This window comes from the organism of the source record quoted next, unplaced genomic scaffold (genome assembly GCF_019419815.1).
Source record: "Pyrus x bretschneideri cultivar Hongxiangsu unplaced genomic scaffold, Pyrus_bretschneideri_v1 Contig55, whole genome shotgun sequence".
NCBI lineage: Eukaryota > Viridiplantae > Streptophyta > Magnoliopsida > Rosales > Rosaceae > Pyrus > Pyrus x bretschneideri.
This window is the reverse complement of record NW_025999793.1, coordinates 757,093-779,198: the sequence shown is the minus strand read 5'-3', so window position 1 is coordinate 779,198 and position 22,106 is coordinate 757,093. Positions and strand designations below refer to the sequence as shown.

Here is a 22,106-nt window from a genome sequence, read left to right as displayed (position 1 = left end):
AGCAACCATAAGCTTGTGGCTGTGAGATCAGATAGAGGTGGAGAGTACACCTCCAATGCTTTCCAAGCATACTGCAAGGAACAAGGAATTAGACATCAACTTACTGCTGCCTATACCCCACAGCAAAATGGGATAGCCGAAAGAAAGAATCGAACCATCCTTGACATGACAAGGTCCATGCTTAAGGAGAAGAATTTGCCAAAAGAGTTATGGGCAGAAGCTGTAGCTTGTTCGATTTATTTGTTGAATCGATGTCCAACAAAGAGTGTCAAGAGGATGACACCACAAGAGGCTTGGAGTGGATACAAGCCGAATGTTACACACCTAAGAATTTTTGGGTGTGTTGCATATGCTCAAGTTCCAGAAGCCAAGAGGAGGAAACTTGATGATAGAGGTGAGAAGTGTGTGTTTGTGGGCTATAGTGAAGAGTCCAAGGCGTACAAGCTCTACAACCCACTAACTGGCAAACTAGTGGTTAGTAGAGATGTCATCTTCAGTGAGGAAGAGGCATGGATGTGGAACAACAAAGAAGTCAGTAAAGAGAAGATTGTCTCCACTGATTTTGAAGAACCAAAAGTTGTACCACCTGTTGAGCAACAACCTGCTCAAACAATCACAACAACTCCAGTGCACAGAATTGCAAGGAGTGGTCCTACATCTAGTGAGGAAAGCAGCTCCTCAACTCCAATGAGGTTAAGGAGTCTCACAGAGATTTATGGACAAGAAGAAGAAGAAACCAATTTTTTTTGCTTCTATGCAGACCATGAGCCTCTCTCATTCAATGAAGCTGTGGAAGAAAATTGTTGGAAAAAAGCCATGGAAGAAGAGATCCATGCCATCGAGAAGAATGACACTTGGGAGTTGACAAAGCTCCCACCAAATCAGAAGGCTATTGGTGTCAAGTGGGTTTACAAGATCAAATGCATTGCAGATGGAAGTGTGGATCGATGCAAATCAAGGCTTGTAGCAAAGGGCTACAAACAGAAGTATGGAGTGGACTATGATGAAGTCTATGCTCCAGTTGCAAGACTTGACATGGTAAGATTGCTAATCTCTCTTGCCGCTCATCATAAATGGAAAATTTATCAACTAGATGTCAAGTCAGCCTTCCTTAATGGAGTTCTTGAGGAAGAAGTGTACGTGGAACAACTGGAAGGCTTCCAAGTACAAGGAGAAGAAGAAAAGGTGTATCGTTTGAAAAAGGCTTTGTATGGCCTCAAGCAAGCACCACGAGCTTGGAACTCAAGGATTGACAACTACCTTCACCAAAATGGATTTCAGAAATGTCCATACGAGCATTCAGTTTACATGAAGAATGGTGCAAAAGGGGAGTTCTTAATTATTTGTCTCTATGTAGATGACTTGTTGTTTACAGGAAACAATGAAGCAATGTTCTGTGAGTTCAAGCAATCCATGTTCAGTGAATTCGAGATGACTGACAATGGATTAATGTCATACTTTCTTGGCATAGAAGTGAAGCAAGAAAGTGATGGTATCTACATCTCTCAACAAAGGTACATGAGAGACATATTGAAGAAGTTCAATATGGACAAGTGCAACACTGTCAATACCCCAGTCGCAACTGGATTGAAGTTGTCCAAAGGAGGAGAGGGTGAGTTTGTAAACTCAACAGTGTACAAAAGCCTCGTTGGAAGCCTAAGGTACCTTACAATCACAAGACCTGATATAGTTTATGGTGTTGGACTCGTGAGTCGATACATGGAAACACCAAGGGAGTCTCATTGGCTGGCCGCCAAGAGAATTTTGAGGTACATAAGAGGTACTCTAAACTATGGTCTATTTTATAATTTTGGTGAAGATGCAAAATTATTTGGTTATTCAGATAGTGATTGGGGAGGTGACCAAGATGAAAGGAAAAGCACAACTGGCTATGTGTTTTTTCTAGGATCAACAGCTTTCTCATGGACTTCAAAGAAGCAATCAATTGTTGCTTTGTCATCATGTGAAGCCGAGTATGTTGCTGTAGCCTCAACCGTGTGTGAGGCAATTTGGTTAAGAAATCTGTTGAAGTCAGTGTGTCATCCACAAGTGGAATCGACTGTGATTCATGTAGATAACGTGTCTGCAATCAAACTTGCAAAGAATCCTGTTCAACATGGAAGGAGCAAGCACATTGATACCAGGTTCCATTTTCTAAGGGACCATGTGAAGCAAAAGACAATTGAACTTGTCCACTGTCACACCAAGGAACAAGTGGCAGACATCTTCACAAAGCCATTGCAAATTGAATCATTCCGGCTACTGCGTGAAATGCTAGGAATGAAGGCGTTTTGATTTGAGGAGGTGTGTTGGAAATTCAAATCAAAACAGGTTGTAAAATATTGCTGCTAGCTGTTTGTTTCTTTCCAGCTACAAAGAACAAAGTCTCCTCCATGTGCTAGCCGAAAGGTGTTGAAAGACAGCAAGGAATGATGCAGAGCATGTGTGTAAAAGTGTCTAGCAGCTGGTGCATATGTGAAAGGGTGTAAAGATGGTAATCACCATCTGTCGCTGCATGTGTGTGTGCCAGATTGTTCTAAGTTCATTTGATCTGTTTGAATGATTGTATGAGTTGTTGTATTTTTTTATTTAAAGCACTTGAGTGGTTCTTTGCTGTTTGGCTTGTATAAATAAGCCTCCTTGCTAGGCTTTAGAACCATCCCATCCGAATCCCACTTCCAATTGTGAAGAAGCTTGTAAGCTTTCTTATTTCATCAGTTTGTAAACTGTCTTTTATTTCATATATCAAGAAAGTGTGTTTCGTGGAATCTTGTTATTTCCTATCCCTTCTCCATTTGTTAGTCCAATTTTATTGAGAGTGAAAGTGAGATGTGTGATAGAGTTTGTAAACTTATCACCCACATATTTTGGTATTGAGTTAGTAAACTCTTGTGAATACCAACAGTTTTGAACTGATATGACTTGCACGAAATGTAAAGAAGATTGGAAAAGGAAAACTGAATCGCCAAGTTCACTAATGTTCCATTTGTAACATTATGGCAACTTAGTAATGTAGAATGTATAATTTGATTATCCTTTTCTATTGATTTTCCTCAACGATTTTGGTGATGATAGGGAGCGGAGTTGTTTCGTCACTATCATGTGGATTTTCTTTGAGGTGTTTATGATAATCTGTTACAGGAACTGTGAGGCTACACGTTAAACTATGGTGGAAAATATGAGAACTACTTTTCTAGACGCCATGTCACACATATCATTTGCAGTAATCTAGCCAACAGCAAAATAAAAAATTTGAGGTTTGTATTATTTTAGTTACTTTCAGATCAATAAAATTGTGAAAATTCAAATTTGATATTTAATTAATCTCCAGTAAGTTTGATTTACTGTTCCTGATCCTAATACTGGTATTTTAGTGGAGGGTTCCCAGTGGTGAAACCCTCCTGGATTTTAGATTCAGTTGCTGCTAACAAACTCTTGAGTTGTAAGTTCATGGGCCTTTTCTGTTTTGTTTTTCTCTTTTCTTCTGTCTTCTTTTTCTTAAAGTTTTAATTTGGTCTTCCTATAAGTTTTAACAGATGACATTATGGACTCAGCTAAGCATTACTACCGTGTACTGACTAATTGGGTTGGGTTGTATCTTGATACACAGTATAATTATATTAAATGCAACAAAAAGTAGCAGTGGAGATTGGATGAGGGGCATTTGAGCAAGGAATGTTTTCTGTAGGAGCTTCTGACATGTTTCCCCTCAGTATTTTGGTCATGGTTTGATGACAGTCATCTTTTTTCGTTTTTTGAATGATGGCATGAAGAACACTACATAGTTCATAAATTAGTATTTTAACCTTGAGGGATTTTCATTTTCTGATTTCATGTGTTCCTTACCAACTTGAACAGATTGCTTGCAACCGACCAAGACTGTCAGCCTTCTTTTCTCCGAAAATAATCTGAGACTCTGGTGATGCTTTGAGAGATGCTGCTAATCTTCGATGGGTGCCGTAGTGGAAGGTGCTACCAGATCTGAAATGGGCAGATCCACATATCACAGGAAAAATTAGTGGATAATCTGATAACATTATGTTTGAGAACGACAATGAAGAACCTGGTCAGTAGCCATATGTAAGTAGTGAAAAAGATTGTGAAGTGCAAATTACCGAAATGACTACTTCGGACGCAGAAGAGGATGGCAGGGTAAAAGATGAACTTCCGTGTTTTACCCACCAAACATCAGCTTCAGATTGCAGCTACCGCTTGCCAAGCTCTTCAAATGTTGGGTCTAATAGAAATCATTCAACTCTTGAGGATCCCAATTTTGTGGAAAACTGTTTTAAGGTACTGAACTGGAAAGTATTTATGTACCGTCTCTCACTAGTGCCACATTTTTTCATCTTGATTTGTACCATCAAGAGTCTTAATTCCTATTTGTCTTCAAAATAAAATTATTTGATTAATTTTTTCAAAGGCTATGTATGCCTTCTCCTCTTTTTTGTTTTTTCTTAGGTTGTCTTTGTTGAGAAGGGTAAATACTTTTCTACTGATACTTGTTGGCATACTCCATCACTTGTTGGCATGCTCGTTGCATTGATCTTATGCCATTTTCAAGACCAATTAGCCTGAAATAGTTGCCAATTGAAACTTCCCTAGGGTATTTTTTGGAGGGACCCATGGTATTTGATGCGCAGTTTGGCTTTGTGGTTGAGATGATACTAGTATATTTGCTTATACATTTTCAGAACTTTCTGATGATGAGTTATATCTGTTATGTGGTTCTAAACTTCTAATGGATGTTGTATATTTGTGAATAATTAGTATTTGACTGCTAATGCTATTTTCTTATACTGGTTAAACTTACCTGCAATTTTGTATTACTATCATTTTATATCTTTGGTTACTGCAGAGCTTAAGGCTGCACTTCATACGAACATGGAGAAATCGGTATTGAAAGCGTTTTCCAAGTTCCTCTAAAGGTTTTACGAGCACAGAGCCAAATTTCGACTGGTTCCCAGAAGGTTGCCATCATACACATTGACATGGTACCTTCCTAACACAAGACTGTTAAACCTGAATTTTGATTATTATGTCCTTATGCTTGTCTGGTAATTACTGGTCTCCCTGTGTTATCAGCTAATCGATGGGCCTCTCTTGTGTGCTATAAATTTTTGACTTTCACTGGCCATGCTATCTGTTCACACTCATCACTGTCATCTTCTCCACTATTGCCGCAGATACCATTATTTTCAAGATGACTGACATTCTTAAAATCTTGTACTATAAATCTCATCTTCAACAATAAAGTCATTTTTTCCCAAAACCTTTTTAAGTTTAAACCTCTATCTTCTGGGCCAAGTTTGAAATACATGGTCTCTGTAATTTCATTTAATCCCTAGTGATGTCATTGATGGATTAATTAGAGTTGTAAAGTTGATTGATCTTATAGTGATGTGCAATATGAATATCTTGGACGAGATGAAGTTATCTGTATAATTTAGAATGTAAGTGAGATAATGCAATATGCTCTTGTAGGACTGTTTTTTCGTGTCAGTGGTCATCAGGAAACGCCCTGAGTTTAAGGATAGGCCGGTAGCTGTGTGCCATTCTGATAATCCAAAGGGAAGTGCTGAAATTTCATCTGCAAACTACCCTGCTTGAAATTATGGTTGGTTTTTCTTTTTTTCAATTTTATTTGTCTTGGGAGGATATATTTTGTATTTAATCGTTTTATTTCTAACTTTCAGGAGTGAAAGCTGGGATGTTTGTTAGAGATTGCAAGGCTCTTTGTCCAAACCTTGTCATTATTCCATATGATTTTGAAGCTGATGAGGAGGTATGTTTTATCTTAGATACTTTTACAGAGACAACGCTTATTTTTTCTTTTGTTTACAGTATTTTACCTTGTTGACTGGAATTCTATAAGCTATATGATCTGCTGTGTAGGTAGCGGGTCAGTTCTACGACATCTTGCAGACGCACTTCAATAAAGTACAGGTATGCTTGCTTGTGGGATTTTTTTCTTGAGTACTTGAAGTTTAAGTTGCCTTCTTGTTAATATTGAACTTCTTGAATTTAGGCACTAAGCTGTGATGAAACATTTTGCTGCTTCAACTTCAGAGCTTAAGTTGAAGCAGCAAAATGTTCACAAGTGTGGACAGTTGCTTATGACTACAAAGGTTTTTAATTTGAATTTCAGTTTTATTTATTTATTTATTTTATCTGGGTCTTGACTTTCTTTCTCCACCAACTGAGATAATTAAGTTACAGTTGTACCTTGCAATATTTATTCAACTTTTTCGAGATGAGAAGATCATGATCTTAATGGTTAGTTAAATTTATGCTCGATGTTTTGATTTCTAAGTAGAGAAAAGTGTATGAAATGGTTATGGATACAGCTAAGTAGTTGGAAGTATAAAATTTCTCAAGGGCGAAGCTTAAAAAACAAGGAAAGGAGTGCCAACTTATCATGGATTGTTATTTTAAGTGGATTGATGATGGCTTCAGAATATGTTGCCCAGCGTTGTGTTACTTGTGGTCTATTTGATGTGATATTCTACTTTACAACACTTGGTTTAGGAGCAAATGACATAGCCAGTCTTTATTTTTATTTTTATTTTTTCAATAAGAGGATCGGAAAAACCAATGTGCCGCACCCTTCCCTTGTGTTTCCTGATTTCAATTTCCTATTTCCTAGTTTAATTCACTTTCCTAGTTCTAAAACTTTCCCTAAAGTCCTAATTTCTAATTTCTTGCAAGGAATGGACTTTTCCTTCCTTCTTTTGCACCAATTTCGTACCTTACCTTAAATTTCCTTTCCTTGCTGTGCAAGAGGTTTAATTTCTGATTCCTTGCGAGGCAAGGACATTCCTTACTTGTTTTAAATTCGTGCATCCCCCTTTTCTGATTTTATTTGGACTTTATTCACTTACCTTTTCTATTTAGACTAGGAAATCTGAATCATAACTCAATTAGGTATGTTATTAACTTCCTAAAACACATATAATCAGCCCTTGGCTGAACCCTAGGGAACCATTCACCACCAAAACTCGTCCATTCACTCCCACACGCATAAAAACATCCCAAAACACCATTCTGCAACCCAGAAATACAACCAGCCGCTCCACCTTCTTCCACCATCATTATCGAGTCTTCCACCACCTTCCAACCATCAAACACTCATCCACACTCAACCTACATCCCTTGCTGTGCCTCTAAACACCCCAAAATTCATTCTACATCAGAAACCATCATCACCCAATCTGCCGCACGCAAGGGAAAGGAGACAGATTCACTTAATTGTTTGGCTCTTCATTCTGAGTTGTTGAACAATTTTAGGTGTATTCAATCTTATATTTCAATGTCTAATTCATGTAATCTTTGTTTTGCTTTGAGTATGATTGGCTAAATTCGTTTTGGCTAAGGGTGTATTCGAAACCATGATTATATATGTGAAATAAGTTGATTACTTCTAGTTATCGTTGCATAAGTCGTGAATACAATTTGCTTAACCGTTTGATTTAGAACTTATTCTTGTATGTTGATTGAGAGTGCACGCTTAATTTGCATGCTTGAATTTGGTGCTAGGGTATAAGTTTGTTTCACCTAATCGTTATGAATTTATATTCGCAAGTAGTGAAGGTCGCTAGTCACGATCGTGTTAAGTAAATTCTTGGCAGGAGTATCATGCATTTCATAGTTACAAATGCCTTGTCGATGCTTATGGTTTCCAAATAACGTAATGATTCTAACTTGTGTCTTTATCATGCTGTTCATATAGAGAACTTGTTAGGAATATTTTGGTTGCGATGCATATTCATCCAATTCAATGATTCTAGGGAAATCTGAAGGTTAATTTAAGTAGACTTAATTAACTTAGAGCGTCGAGGTTCATAACTTATTGAATTGATAATTGGAAATTGATTTACGTTGCATATATTTCATGTGTGGAGAAGAACCCCTTAGCCATTCCATCATCCATTGGTTCATCACAAATTGTTTTACAATCTGTCCATTTAATTTAATTTCGTCCAAACACAATTTCCCCATATTTTGTTAAGTCTTAGTCATTATAATATGTCTTATTTTGTGTTTTTAAGTATTTGGAGTCACAAACACTTTCAAATTCGTCCAAATCAAGTTTTAGTTTCTGTTTGAGTCAATTTGATTGTTTAAGGCAGTTTTGAGTGTTTCAAATCTGTTTTGAGTCATAGTAGTCTAGTTAGAGTCTTTAAGTTTAGTTTTTGTGTTTTTAAGTCAATTTATATTAGATTAGCACCCCTGGTTAATCTCCGGTTAAAACGATCCCTACTTACACCATTACTACAATTGTCACAAATATGGTTTAATTTGTGTGTCACATTCGTAACGCATCAATGATCTCATGAATGAAATGCCACTACTTAAACACGAGAACCAGGGATACCATATGCTTGTACCAATTTTAAACACCACATATTGAAACACATAACAATCAAGATAGAAGTCAAAGGGTTGTAATGGGGCTAAGGTATTGGCTAACAAAGAAAGGTTAAAATAAACAAAGTTCTTAAAGCAATAGTAAGCAAAGTATTGAAATAAGCACTTAGAATTCACTTTTGAATGCAGAAATCAACTTTAAACACCCATGGGAGATTTATTCAACACTTAGGGCCAGATTCAAACTTTTGAACCCTTTCTTCAACAACCAATACTTGTGAGTTTATTCTCACTTATTTTCAACTCTTTTTCCTTCTTTTCTCAACTTGTTCTTTTTTTCTTTTTTTTTTCCTTTTTTCGTGCCCTTTTTCTTTCTTTGGCACACAAACGTACAACTTCATGAAATTCCAATGAAAAACCTTCCCCAACTCTTGTTTTTCTGCAAATTGTAGATCAAAAGGAATTCCCTCTAAGTCATGCTCCACTATTCTTTAAGAACAAGGGTATGGATAGTCCTATTCTAGGCTAGGTAAGGATAGTGTGGTTAACATTGAAAATAGGCTAAATAAGGCTCAAAGGGGTTAAACCTACAATAAATATGCAAAGGGTAAGGCTTTTTGGCTCTGGTTTAACTAAACAACTTCTCTTATTGTATGTTATGCAATCAATTTTATGCTTTGAATGAAACGGGTATGAGTTCTAGTATTTGGAACTATAGTGATGAAACGCATTCTAAGTAGCAACCAAGCAAAGAAATAATGAGATCATGCAACGACTTTAGAAAACAAGAATTCACAGATTAATGACTCTCTAAACAAAGTTTAGGCTCAAGTCTTTTAGGGTTGTAGCGTTAGTTTAAGTTCCTTCCTTCAAGCATGTTACAAAAACTGATTTTTTTCTTTTTGTGATTACATGTGAATTCATAAATGACAACTACAACTAAGCATAAACCAAAGAGCATATCAAACTTCAATTCATGTTTGTAACTTTATTTAACAGTCATGCAATTAAAAACCAAATCCTCATCATTGTGTTGGAAGGTACCCTAAGACACAAACAAACATAAAAACAAAAATGACTCTAAAAACAACTCTTTTTGGGTTTTGTAAACACTCTTTTTCGATTTTTTTATTAAATTTTCGGATTTTCGGTTTAAGACACATTAAAACACCTCAAAACACACTAAAAACACTTAAAAACAATGAGTAATAACTTTAGAAGTGATAGGTGATAAAATCTGATGAAATTCAATGCAAAATCATTTGTTTACCCCCCCCCCCCTACACACACCTAAACCAAAGATTGTCCTTAATGTTTCAAACATAGACTCACAAACAAGAAAACAAATAACACAACTATCATGGCAAAGTAAAAGCAATAAAGAAGAGGGTTTAGGAACGCAAATCTGGTTATGGAGCCGAAAGTTCCTAGGTCTTCTTTATTTAGATGCATGGGTTGCCTCCCAAGAAGCACTTGCTTTAACGTTTTCCAGCCGGACGATACCTCCTTTTAAGCTTCATTGGAGCCCACGGCCTGGAGAGGTATATCCTCCATGACATGCTCCTCAAAATGTTCATAGTATGGCTTCAAAGGATGTCCATTCACTTGGAAATCGTTTCCGGTCTTTAAACTTTGAATTTGGACTGCACCATAAGGAAAGACATTAGTAACAACAAATGGGCCCATCCATTTAGAATGTAACTTACCTGGAAACAATCTAAGGTCGGAATTGAAGAGTAACACTTTCTGCCCTATGACAAACGTCTTGGTACGAATCTTCTTTTCATGGAATGCCTTCGACTTCTTTTTGTAAATAAGAGCGTTCTCGTACGCCTCGTTTCGAATCTCTTCAAGTTCATTCAATTGAAGCTTCCTATGAATTCTAGCGGCGTCAATATCCATATTGAATGTCTTGACTGCCCAATGTGCACGATGCTCTAACTCAATGGGAAGATGACATGGTTTCCTATAGATGAGCCGAAATGGGGACATTCCAATTGGTGTTTTGTAGGCCGTACGATATGCCCACAATGCATCATTCAGACGCAAGCTCCAATCTTTTACGTTTGGCCCAATGGTCTTCTCCAAAATTTGTTTGAATTCCCGATTAGAAACTTTGGCTTGCCCATTTGTTTGAGGATGATAAGGTGTTGCCACCTTATGCGTGACGTTATACTTCTTGATCAGCACCTCAATGGTTCGATTGCAAAAATGGGAACCCCCATCACTTCTAAGAACCCTTGGCATTCTAAATCTTGCAAATATGTTAGTTTTCACAAAATTTGCAACCACTTTGGAATCATTAGTACGGATGGCTTTTGCTTCCACCCATTTCGAAACATAATCAACCGCAAGTAAAATATAAACAAAATCATGAGATGAAGGAAAAAGACCAATGAAATCAATGCCCCAAACATCAAAAATTTCATCACAAAAGATAGGGGTCTGCGTCATTCGATCTTTTGAACCAATGTTTTCGGTTCTTTGACAACGATCACATGTTGTGCAAAACATTCTAGCATCCTTAAAGACAGTAGGCCAATAAAAACCACATTCAAGTACTTTACATGTAGTCTTTTGAGTGCCAAAGTGACCTCCACATGCATAAGCGTGACAAAAAGTTAAAATCGAATGAAATTCATAATCATGCACACACTTACGAATGATTTGATCAGCACAGTATTTTCACAAATAAGGATCATCCCACACATAAAGATGAGCCTCTTTCTTAAGTTTATCACGTTGGTGCTTATTTAGAGTGCTTGGAACTTGTTTAATGACCAAATAGTTAACTAAATCGGCATACCATGGCTCACTTACCTCGATGGAGAATAGCTGCACATCTGGGAATGTCTCTGGGATAGGCACGACATCCTTTTCATGCACTATACGGCTCAAGTGGTCAGCCACCACGTTTTCCCTTCTTTTCTTGTCCCGGATTTCGATATCGAACTCTTAGAGAAGAAGCATCCAACGAATAAGCCTTGGTTTGGCCTCTTTCTTCGTAAGTAAGTACTTCAACGTTGCGTGATCAAAGTAGATTATAACTTTAGTACTAAGTAAATAAGAACGAAACTTATCTAAAACAAAAACAACAGAAAAAAGTTCTTTTTTCGTTGTGGAATAGTTCAATTGAGCGTCATTCAATGTCCGAGAGACATAGTATATGACGTGTGGCTGTTTGTCCATTTTTTGTCCTAAAACGGCCCCTAATGCATAATCAGAAGCATCGTACACAAGCTCAAAAGAAAGGCTCCAATCTGGTGGAACAATGATGGCGGCCGAAGTGAGCATCTCCTTAAGGTGTTTGAAGGCTTTCTCACATTCCTCATCGAACTTGAAAGGTACATCTTTCTGAAGGAGACGGCAAATGGGGTTGGAAATCTTTGAAAAATCCTTGATGAATCGCCAATACAATCCTGTATGTCCAAGAAAAGAACGAACCTCTCTAATCGAAGTAGGAGAGGGTAAGTAACGGCACAAGATCTATTTTTGATTTATCAACCTCAATTCCCCTTTCTGAAACGATATAACCTAAAACTATACCTTGTTTTACCATAAAGTGAAATTTCTCCCAATTCAAAACAAGATTAGTTTCAACACATTGTTTCAAGATTAATGTGAGATTATCCAAACAATTATCAAATGAATCACCAAATACACTAAAATCATCCATGAATACCTCAATAATCTTCTCAACGAACTCTAAAAAGATATTTACCATACATCGTTGAAATGTGGCAGGTACATTGCATAAATCGAATGACATGTGACAATGGGCAAAGGTACCCAAGGGGCATGTGAAAGTGGTCTTTTCTTGGTCATCCGGAGCTATGACAATCTGATTATATCCCACATAACCATCAAGAAAACAATAAAAATAATGACCAGCTAACCATTCAAGCATTTGATTAATGAATGGCAAGGGAAAGTAATCCTTCCTTGTGGTGGCATTGAGCTTCCTATAATCAATGCAAACTCTCTAGTACCAAGAGTGGCAGGCATGACACTTTTCTTCTCCTTCCTTCCTTGTTGCGGCACTAGAGAGATTTAGGTGTATGTGGTGTGAGATGGCTGAATGAATGAATGCTTGAATGAGTGAATGGATGGATGCTTTTCTACGGCATAAACATGTATTTATATGCTAGGGTTTTGCACAATTTCTAAAGGGAAAAGGATTGCACAATCCTAGGGGAAAAGGACTAGGATTTGGTAGAAACCAAGAGGGAAAAGGTTAGGAACCTGTGGCAAGGATTTAGGCCTTCTAGAAAGGGTATTATGGTAGGTTTCTAGAAGAACAAGCGCTAAGGGGTGTGGCACCAATGTAGGAGAAGGATAGAGCTTCTAGAACCTGATATTTAGGTGAATTAATATGAAATTAAGTCCTCTTTGCAGCTAGAATTAAGGTGGAACAAGATTAGGTTAGGATAAGATAAGATAAGGTTGGATAAGGTTTGGATAATGTTCCCTGTTTCTTGCTCTTTCCTTATCTTCTTTGTTGTGAACTTGTTTCTCCAGATTTGTAGCATGTTCCTAGCCTATTTTGACTTCAAATTCATCCATCGACCTTGTTCCATATGCAAGCTATCTATTCTAAGCCCAAAAATGCTCCAAATTGCTCCAAAATGCATTTTCTTGCCGCTTTTGCCATTTAAACCTACAAACACACAAAAATAGCTTAAATCACTATAATAAATAGAAACTAACTATGTAAATGCAAGAAAACAAGCGAACTAAGTCGCATAAATGTGCTCTTATCAGGAAGTTTCTCGGCTTCATTGTCAAGCATCGTGGCATTGAAGTGGGCCAATCAAAGATTAAGGCCATTCAAAGCATGCTCGTGCCAAGGAATTAACATGAGCTGAAAAGTCTAGAAGGACAATTTCCCCTCATCAGACGCTTCATCTCTAACCTTTCTGGATGCTATCAACCCGTCAATTGACTTATAAAGAAGGACACTCCATTTATATGGGATGATACTTGCTGTAATGCCTTCAGAAGCATAAAAAGGTACTTGGCAAACACACCTATCTTAAGAGCTCCCATGCCTGGAAAGTCGTTCATCGTATACATTGTTGCACAAGAAGGTTCCATTGGAGCACTCTTAGCACAAGAAAATGAAGACCAAAGGGAAATAGCACTCTACTAACGAAGTAGAATTCTCACTGGTGCCGAGCTCAACTACTCACCGATCAAGAAGATGTGCCTTGCCCTACTCTTTGCCGTCCAAAAGCTTAGACACTACGTGTATGTTTACATCATCCACTTAGTTGCTAAAGCTAACCCGGTCAAATACATCATGTCCAAACCAGTTTTGATAGGGCAACTAGCTAAATGGGCATTGCTTCTTGTTCAGTGTGTGATCATCTACGTCCCATCAAAAGCCATCAAGGGACAAGCCCTAGCAAACTTTCTTATCGATCATCCAATCCTAGTCGATTGGAAAATCTTAGATGACTTGCCTGTCGAGGAGGTGTTGTACATCGACATCTTTTTGACATGGAAAATGTTCTTCGACGGACCCGCATGAGCAGATGGAGTGGGGGCAAGAGTAGTATTTATGTTAGCACAAAGACAAATACTATCTTATTCCTTCTGATTAAGCAAATGCTCCAACAATGTCGCTGAGTACCAAGCACTAATTATCGGACTCCAAATGGCGATCGACATGGAAATTATGACGCTAGAAGTGTATGGTGACTCCAAGCTTATAATCAATCAACTCTTGATTGAACATAAAGTAAGGAAAGACGATTTCGTCCTGTACTTTTGACTAGCAACTCAACTACTATGAAAGTTCAAGGCCATGACACTTAAACATGTGCCAAGAAAAGAAAATCAAATGGCGGACGCTTTCGCTAACTTAGCTTCAAGTATAGCGCTAGAAGAAGATGAAGATGCAGACGTGCTAGTTTGCCAAAGATGGGTGATCCTTCTAGTCATTGAAATGCTATTAGATGATACAAATGTTATCTCAGTACTTCCAGTCGACACTGAAAAGTGGAGATAGCCGCTGATCAATCCTAGATGCCGCTCTAAAGTATGTCGATGAGCACCTCGTTTCCACTACTACAAAGGAACACTTTACCAACACTCTTTTGAAGGAGGATTTCTAAGATGCCTAGGTGAAGAAGAAGCCAATTAAGCCATGGAGAAGGCACATTCAGGCATATGCGGAACATATCAGTTTAGACCAAAGCTACACTTTCGGCTCAAAAGAATGGGCTACTACTGGCCAAGCATAGTGAAGGATTGCCTGGAGCATGCCAAAATGTGCTAAGCCAGCCAATTCCACGCCAACTTCATACATTAACTGCCTGAGCCATTACACCTTACGGTTGTTTTATGGCAATTTGATGCATGGAGATTGGATATCGTGGGACTAATCGTAGTAAAATCATCTGCTGGAGAGACCTACATCTTAGCCATAACATATTACTTCTCCAAATAGACAGAAGCCTTACCCTTAAGGGAAGTCAAGAAGGAAATTGTCGTCCCCTTTATCAATGAACATATCATCTACCAATATGGTATGCCTAGCTACATCATCATCGACAAAGAAAAACAGTTCTCCAACTAATTTGTGGACGAGCTCTGGGATAAATACAAGTTCAAGCAGCACAAGTCTTCTATGTATCATGCTCCGGCCAATGGTCTTGTATAAGCATTCAACAAAACGTTGTGCAACCTCTTGAAGAAGGTGATTAGCCAAACAAGGAGAGATTGACACGAAAGAATAAGCGAAGCACTTTGTGCCCCTAGTGCCGAAGTCTATGCCAAGACGTCTATTGGGAGCTAAGTTCGGTTTACCTTTGGAGAGATTTACTACTATGAAGAACGATAAGGTGGACTTTGCTGCTAAAGTGGCGTCAAGGCCTATTCCTCTTGTTGCTGAGATCGATTCGCCTACTAAGAAAGAAGAAACTGCTCACGTGGGCAGTTGTGAGAAATCTACCAAGCATGTTTCTGGAGAGGCTATTGAGATTTATACGTTTTTGAAGCTAGATCTGCTTGAAGACATAGACATATGTGCCAAGCTTGTTGATGGCGTTAGAGGGGTTGTTTGCCTAAATTCCTTTGCGAACCACACGACCCAATACAAGAGGACTGCTCTTCTTGCCACGATGCAGAAAATGGCAACTCTAGCAACTGAGTCTATGCTCCTTAACCAGGAGGATACCAAGGAGATGGCAACGACTATGGTAGCTAATGTGTGTATTCTTCTATCGAGAAGATTAATAGGTTCGAGTATGACCTATTCGCTTTGAAGGGGTCCAATATCTTTGCCCCCACTTCTCTGTAGCTTGAGACCGCTCGCTAGGCGATCGTTGATTTGAAGACTAGGCTTGACGCGATCCAAGTTTAAGTATGAAAGTGTAGAGAATGAGATTGGCTGTTACATACCTCAGATTCAAGATCTTGAGCGTGCCATTTCTGAGCTTCATTTTGCTGCTTACCCAAAGGATGATAAGTTGATTGCTACATATAATCAAGTAATCCGCTTCAAGAAAGCCATTGATAGACTTAAACCCCAAGTGTTGGAATTGCAAAGCATGCTGAAGATCAAAGAAATTTGAAGAAGGAAACAGATGAGCTGCAGCACGTCCGTATTGGTTTGCTCGAGGAAAACAAGTAGTTGAAGGGTGAAAAAGCTGGACTCGAGGCTTCGCTTGTTCAGAGTCAAGTCAATTTCTACAAGCTGGGTTATGTACATTATCTCTTTGGTAGGCCGTCTGACTTTGAGTTTGCTTGGAAAGACTTTGAGACCTTCTCTATTTCTCTAGAAGACATGTTTGCCTCTTCTTTTGGGGTTTCCATTGGTGAAGTAGTTGGAGAAGATGGTGCCCAGGCTAGGGTATCTGGGGGTGAGGCACGGGATGATGCCGCTGCTGACATTGTCGTGGCTGCTAAAGGTGTGGCGACCGAGTAGTCGTAGAATATCCAAGCTACTGAAGAGTAGTCTTCTAGGTAGCCTTTAGGATTTTCTTTCTTTTCCTTATTGCTTTTTTGCTTTGCTTGAACTCCATTACCTTTGTTATTTGTTTATCAATTTTGCTAGAAAATTTAATAAACTTCTCTCTTTTGCTTTTCTTCATCTTCGCATCTTTTGTTTACGCCGAACCTTTAACTTTTAGACCAACGACAGGTGTGCTACTTTTTTTATAAGTAGACGGGCCTACGTAGCCTATGCAGCCGTAGGTGTTGGTGTAGAACTTTTGGAAAGTTGTTAAACATAGGGTTGGCAGCTGGATGCCTTACTTACAGAAGTAGACAAGTCTGCATGACCACTTGGCTGTTAACTTTGGCTTTCTTCAATCTTTTGAGTTGTGTAGCCTGCATCACAACATACTAAATATTTATAGGTCATGAAATTCGCTAACCTTTCGTACCAAAAGTATGTGGTTATATGGAATTTCGTAGGAAAGGGTCCGAGAGAACACCTTGCTTTTTATGTATCTAATTCTGTGGGTTGCGTAGCAAGTATCAGAACACTTTGGGAATTAGTGTAGATCTGAATAATCATTTGGTGCTTGGCAGAGGTGAAGCTTATCAACTACATAACAAGTCAGCAGTGGGTAGAGCTTCGTATATGCACACTAACTATTTAGCCTTTCACAAAAAATGTGCAATTGTATAGCTTTGGCGCGACTTACTGCTTGAAGGGCAAGCCATAGCCAAGAGCGTACTGTGTAATGTGCCTCTTCCGTCTTTGAGGCTCGGTTCCTTGCAGATCAGGCCATGATACCAAAAATCCTTCAGTTCGCTAAGCGTTGAAAAATACTATTGTGGCTACTTCTAGGAATCCCAGCGCAAGCCATCGCGCACCTAGTTACACCAAGGTAGCCCGACTCATCCACGTCTGAACATCCAGAGTGTATAGTTTATCCTCTTGCATCGGAGAGCAAACCCATGTAAGTGTCGAAGAATTGGTTTACCCTTTTGAACTGGAGAGAATGGTTGGTCCCCAAAGGGTGTAATTCTTGCGATAAGTCCCTAAAAAGGACGATATCTTCTTTTGAAGTACATGAGTGATCAGTTATTGTAAGCATGTAGTCGAGCCAAGTTGTGAATAACTTCTAAATTCCTCAATGAAAAACGAGCGAAACGAATGAGAACTTAGCTCTAAGGTAGGAACTGCATAACAACTGGATAATCCTCGGCTTGTGAGGTGGTGCTTATCGAGCTGCTTGAGTCTTCAGGCTTTGATGTAGTGAAAGGTCATGCATGGTACTTCCTCAGGTTGTAGGTGTTCCATTTTTTTTTTTATCTCTTTGTAGTTCATAGTGGTGAGGGTGTAGCTACTCTTGTCGCCTACTTTGCTGATCTTGTACAGACTTTCCCAGATATGATCGATCTTTTTGGAGCATTGTATGCGGACAGTGATAAAGGTTTTTCCTAAGACTAGATATCCAAGTTGGAACTGCCTAATCTTAGCCCTTTTGTTGTAACTGGAGAGCAGCTACTGCTAGTAGGTTGCAGTGTGGGTGATGACCTTCTCGTGTTCCTCCTCTGTTAGATCTAAGTTTGTGCCATCCCTTTTCTGTTCTGCTCAATGCTTGGCAGTAGAGTGCTGATACTTGGCACGATGACATTGGGAGGAATAATTGCTTTTGAACCAAATGCCAAGGAGAAGGAAGTCTCACCGGTTGCTCATCGTTTGGTTGTGTAATACGCCCATAGACATTCAGGAAGTTCGTTTCTTATCGGATAGGGATTTCTCGTCTTGTCCTATTGCCTATGCAATACCTCGGCGTAGACATGTACTGCTTGATGCCATATTTCTGGAAGAACTTTTCTAAATCTTTGCCTACGAATTGCGAGCCGTTGTATGTGACGATGGATTGAGGTATGCCAATGGTAGATGATATTCCTCCATATGAAGCGCTCTATGTTCGTCTGAGTTGTGGTCGTCATGGGCTCTATTTGCATCCATTTGGTTAAGTAGTCACGATCATCATGCCTTTGCCCATCTGCCCTCGGTAGCAGGCGGCATTGGCCATACCAAGTCGATTGCCCACTAAATGAACGACCAAGGACTTGTCTGCAGGTGTAGCTTGCTAGTAGGCAATGTTGGTACCGGCTTATAGTGTTGTCCGCAGTCGCACTTTCGTACTAACTCCTTGCATCTTAATGTATAGTAAGCAAGTAGTAGTCTGCGTTAAGAGCCTTATGTGCTAAAGATCGGCAGAACCTCTCCCTAAAAGTATAATATTTTGCATAACTTGTAAACAATCCTAGGATCCTGTAAGCCTTATATGTATATTCCCATATCTACCTAGCACGAGACCTTTTGGGAGCTTAATGGCTTCGGGTTCCATCGTAACTCCGAAGTTAAGCGAGTTCATGCGAGAACAATCCTATGATGGGTGGCCCACTGGGAAGTTCTCGTGTGAGTTCTCAGAAACAAAACCGTGAGGGCGTGGTCGGGGCCCAAAGCGGAAAATATCGTGTTATAGTGGAGTCGAGCTCAGGATGTGGTGGGAGCCCGGGCCAGGATGTGACATTACTTTTGTCTAATTGTTTTAGAACTTTTATATTATGACCACATAATATTAAAATCTTGAATCCACTACTATATTTTTTACTTTTATTTTTTTATTTATTTTTATTTTTTTTAGGTAGCATTACTTATTTGTTTGGAATAACCATGGAACAAAGTCTAACGGACATATCGCATGCGTGTGCTCATTCTAGTTCCAATGCGGTTCTAACGGAATACAGACTTCCTAGTTTCTCAATTCTCATGAATCATTGTATTCATCAATAAAAAACACATCATTATATTAACAAAAAAGTAAGTTGAAACCTTTTATTTTATTATATTTTCTCATACAAAGTTGCGACCTTCAGAAAAAGCATATTAGTTGGGACCGGGGCAAATCAAAACCCCTTCCAAAACCGGAACGTGTGGCCATAAAAGAAATGTGACTTGACAATCAGCCGTAATTGGTGCATGAATGAGAAATTAGATAAATTTGATTAGTCAATATTGGTGCATGAATGAGAAATTGGATAAATTTGGTGCGTGAATAAGAAATTAGATAAATTTGGTGCGTGAATGAGAAATTAGATAAATTTGATTAGTCAATATTCAATGTATTATTTTTTGATGCGGTCCGCGGATATTTTAACACAAGCTTAAATGTTGTTCTTTAAGAATTAAGGAATTGACATGTCACTCCATTTTTCTTGAATTTTTTAAAATAAGAAACACGTGACGTGACATGTGTTTCATTAAGCCACATGTTGGGTATTCACTAGGCAGTACTTAAACATTATTCATAGAACATTTCTGCTAGATCAGTTTAATTTCCATAGTTTATACCAAGTTGCAACAGTAACTAATAAAATTGATTAACTTATTTCATTCTCTTTACAAACAACTTATTAACTGAATGATTAATAGATGACCTGAAATTTCGTTGCTTCTCCGTATTGTTCCACACCAAACTTACGCTGTACATACGTATGTGCTTACGTTGTACATACGTATGTACCTACTAGCCCTATACCCTGAAATCAGATATACTTTTCCTAAATCAACTCAATATTTCAAAGATGGTTGTCCAAAGAAAAGTCAGCATTAAATAAGTGAGCATTAAAATCAAACGTTATCTAAGACCAGTAGGGTTTCAAGTCCGCAGAACCGACACCAAAATATCTAGAAGGGAAGACTTTGGTGTGATCTACACTGTACACATATTACCCTCTATATAAATCATAGAGGAATAGCTCACTCTCACATATCACAAAACCACAAAGTAGAAGCCCAGCCTTGATCCTTAAATTTCCCAGCTATGGTTCACCATATGTATTTCCTCTTGCTCATAACACTAGCAGGCCTTCACGGCACTGCCCATGCAGTCGACTACGACGTCACCAACAATGCCGGAACCAGCGCCGGTGGGGTTCGATTCGATAACGATATCGGAGCCGAGTACAGTAGGCAAACTCTAATATCTGCCACTGACTTCATACGGAGGTTGTTCCAGCAAAACACAGCCGCTGATGGAAAGAGTGTCCAAAAGATCAGTTTGGTAATTGAAAACATGAGCGGGGTCGCAAATACTAGCAACGATGTGATCCACGTTAGCGCCGACCACATAGCTTGTTACCCCGGCGATGTGAAGAGAGAGATCACCGGTGTGCTTTACCATGAGACAACGCACGTGTGGCAATGGAATGGGAATGGTCAAGCCCCAGGGGGTTTGATTGAGGGAATTGCTGATTACGTGAGGTTGAAGGCAGGGTACGACCCGAGTCATTGGGTGAAGGCAGGGCAGGGGGATAAGTGGGACCAGGGATACGATGTTACTGCTAGGTTTTTGGACTATTTGAATGGTTTGAGAGATGGGTTCGTGTCTGAATTGAATAGCAAATTAAGGGATGGCTATAGTGCTACATATTTTGTTGACTTGCTGGGGAAGAATGTTGATCAGCTTTGGACGGAATACAAGGCCAAGTATGCAAACTAATGAAGGTGGTTATGACTCTCAAGACATAATATAAAGGCTTGCAGGCCCATGTAAGCGATGGTTTAAGTGAATTAAATGTTGTATTAGAGGTTATCAAATAAATAAATGGTGGTGCTAGATTGAATTGAATTAGATCAAATTGAATTTAAGATGATCAAAAGACAAAAATTAACAAGGATTGTAAAAAAACGTGTGTAAATAACACCACCACTACTACAAACAAGTGTCTTCCCAAGAAAAACCAATTCACTGCGCAAAGAGAAATTTTGTCATGCAAAAAATTTTAGGCGACGAAATCTTCGTTGCCCTCATGTACTCGAACAAAGGTCGAGAAGCAAACAGTTGTGCCATGAAACCAAAAGTTTTGTTGCACAAAAAACTTGGTGCAACGAAGGTTTGTGACAAAGGTTTTTATCACATTAAACTATAAGGGACGAAGGTATTTCGTCGCGCTAACTTTAAGGTTACAACATTGTGCCCTCACATGCATTAAGGTTGAGGCGAAGACTTCTCTTCATTACGAAAAACTTAGGGCAATGAAAGATGTCGTTGAGTAAATCATGACACAGAAATTTATCATATCATTTTTTAGTTTTCAAGTATTTTTTTTAGTTTTTTTATTTAAAAATACTTTGTCACTTAAAGTTACATGCAATGTATACTTTTGTAGTGTTAAATTTTTGGCGACACATATTTTCGTCAGGCAAATTTTCTTTTAATTTTTTTAAATAATAATAATTTTTTATTAAATTAGATATTTTACTTAATTTAATGCTTTGTTATTTAAAACACCAAAAAGAATAATTAATTTAATTATTAATTATATTATATTTAGAAATGTACGTACAAGCAATAAAAAGTTATAATATCCTAATAAAAAAAAATTAAAAAAACTTTGAAAGTAGGGGACTGAAGTCTGCTAGGGCGAATGCCTGGGGATCTGCTGGGTGGAGCTACTGATTACTCGATATCTGAGGTGGTTGGGGATCAAATGATGGCATCGGAAATCAAAAGCCGGACAACTGGAGGGTGTGTAAGATTTGGCTCATCTGGTCACTTCGGGCCGCAAGTTGCCGCTTCAAGTGCTCAACTTTCATTGTTAATGTGGCGATTAGTCTCGAGCTTCTCTAGATAAAGATGAGGCACCAATGTCACAATGTCAATGCCCTAGTAAACTCTACCAGGGCTACAACCGAGGGTCTGATCTAACCCCTCAATCGTATTATGAAGACCTGCATTGGGTCGGAGTCACGTCCTAATTAG

The 22,106-nt window shown here is 38.6% G+C and overlaps 2 protein-coding genes and 1 long non-coding RNA gene across 4 annotated transcripts; 2 read left to right on the top strand and 1 right to left on the bottom strand.

Moving 5' to 3' along the window:
* The first annotated feature begins 3,097 nt into the window (after nucleotides 1-3,097).
* Nucleotides 3,098-6,100, top strand: LOC103938568. Of its 2 annotated transcripts, XR_007253340.1 has the most exons (7): nucleotides 3,098-3,442; nucleotides 3,611-3,726; nucleotides 3,859-4,293; nucleotides 4,859-4,994; nucleotides 5,485-5,617; nucleotides 5,697-5,785; nucleotides 5,896-6,100. It is a non-coding gene; the product is annotated as an uncharacterized LOC103938568 (long non-coding RNA). The 2 variants fall into 2 exon arrangements; XR_007253339.1 differs by having other exon boundaries at nucleotides 3,611-4,293; nucleotides 5,896-6,098.
* Nucleotides 6,101-9,876: 3,776 nt separating this feature from the next.
* Nucleotides 9,877-10,269, bottom strand: LOC103938577. The gene is made up of 2 exons (XM_009348596.1): nucleotides 10,074-10,269; nucleotides 9,877-10,010 (listed from the first exon to the last, which is right to left on the bottom strand). The coding sequence occupies exons 1-2, from the start codon at nucleotides 10,267-10,269 to the stop codon at nucleotides 9,877-9,879; spliced, it is 330 nt and encodes a 109-aa protein (XP_009346871.1).
* Nucleotides 10,270-20,150: 9,881 nt separating this feature from the next.
* On the top strand, nucleotides 20,151-20,972 carry LOC103938567. Its single transcript, XM_009348584.2, has one exon. The coding sequence runs from the start codon at nucleotides 20,166-20,168 to the stop codon at nucleotides 20,841-20,843; it is 678 nt and encodes a 225-aa protein (XP_009346859.2). The 5' UTR covers nucleotides 20,151-20,165; the 3' UTR covers nucleotides 20,844-20,972.
* The last annotated feature ends 1,134 nt before the right edge of the window (nucleotides 20,973-22,106 follow it).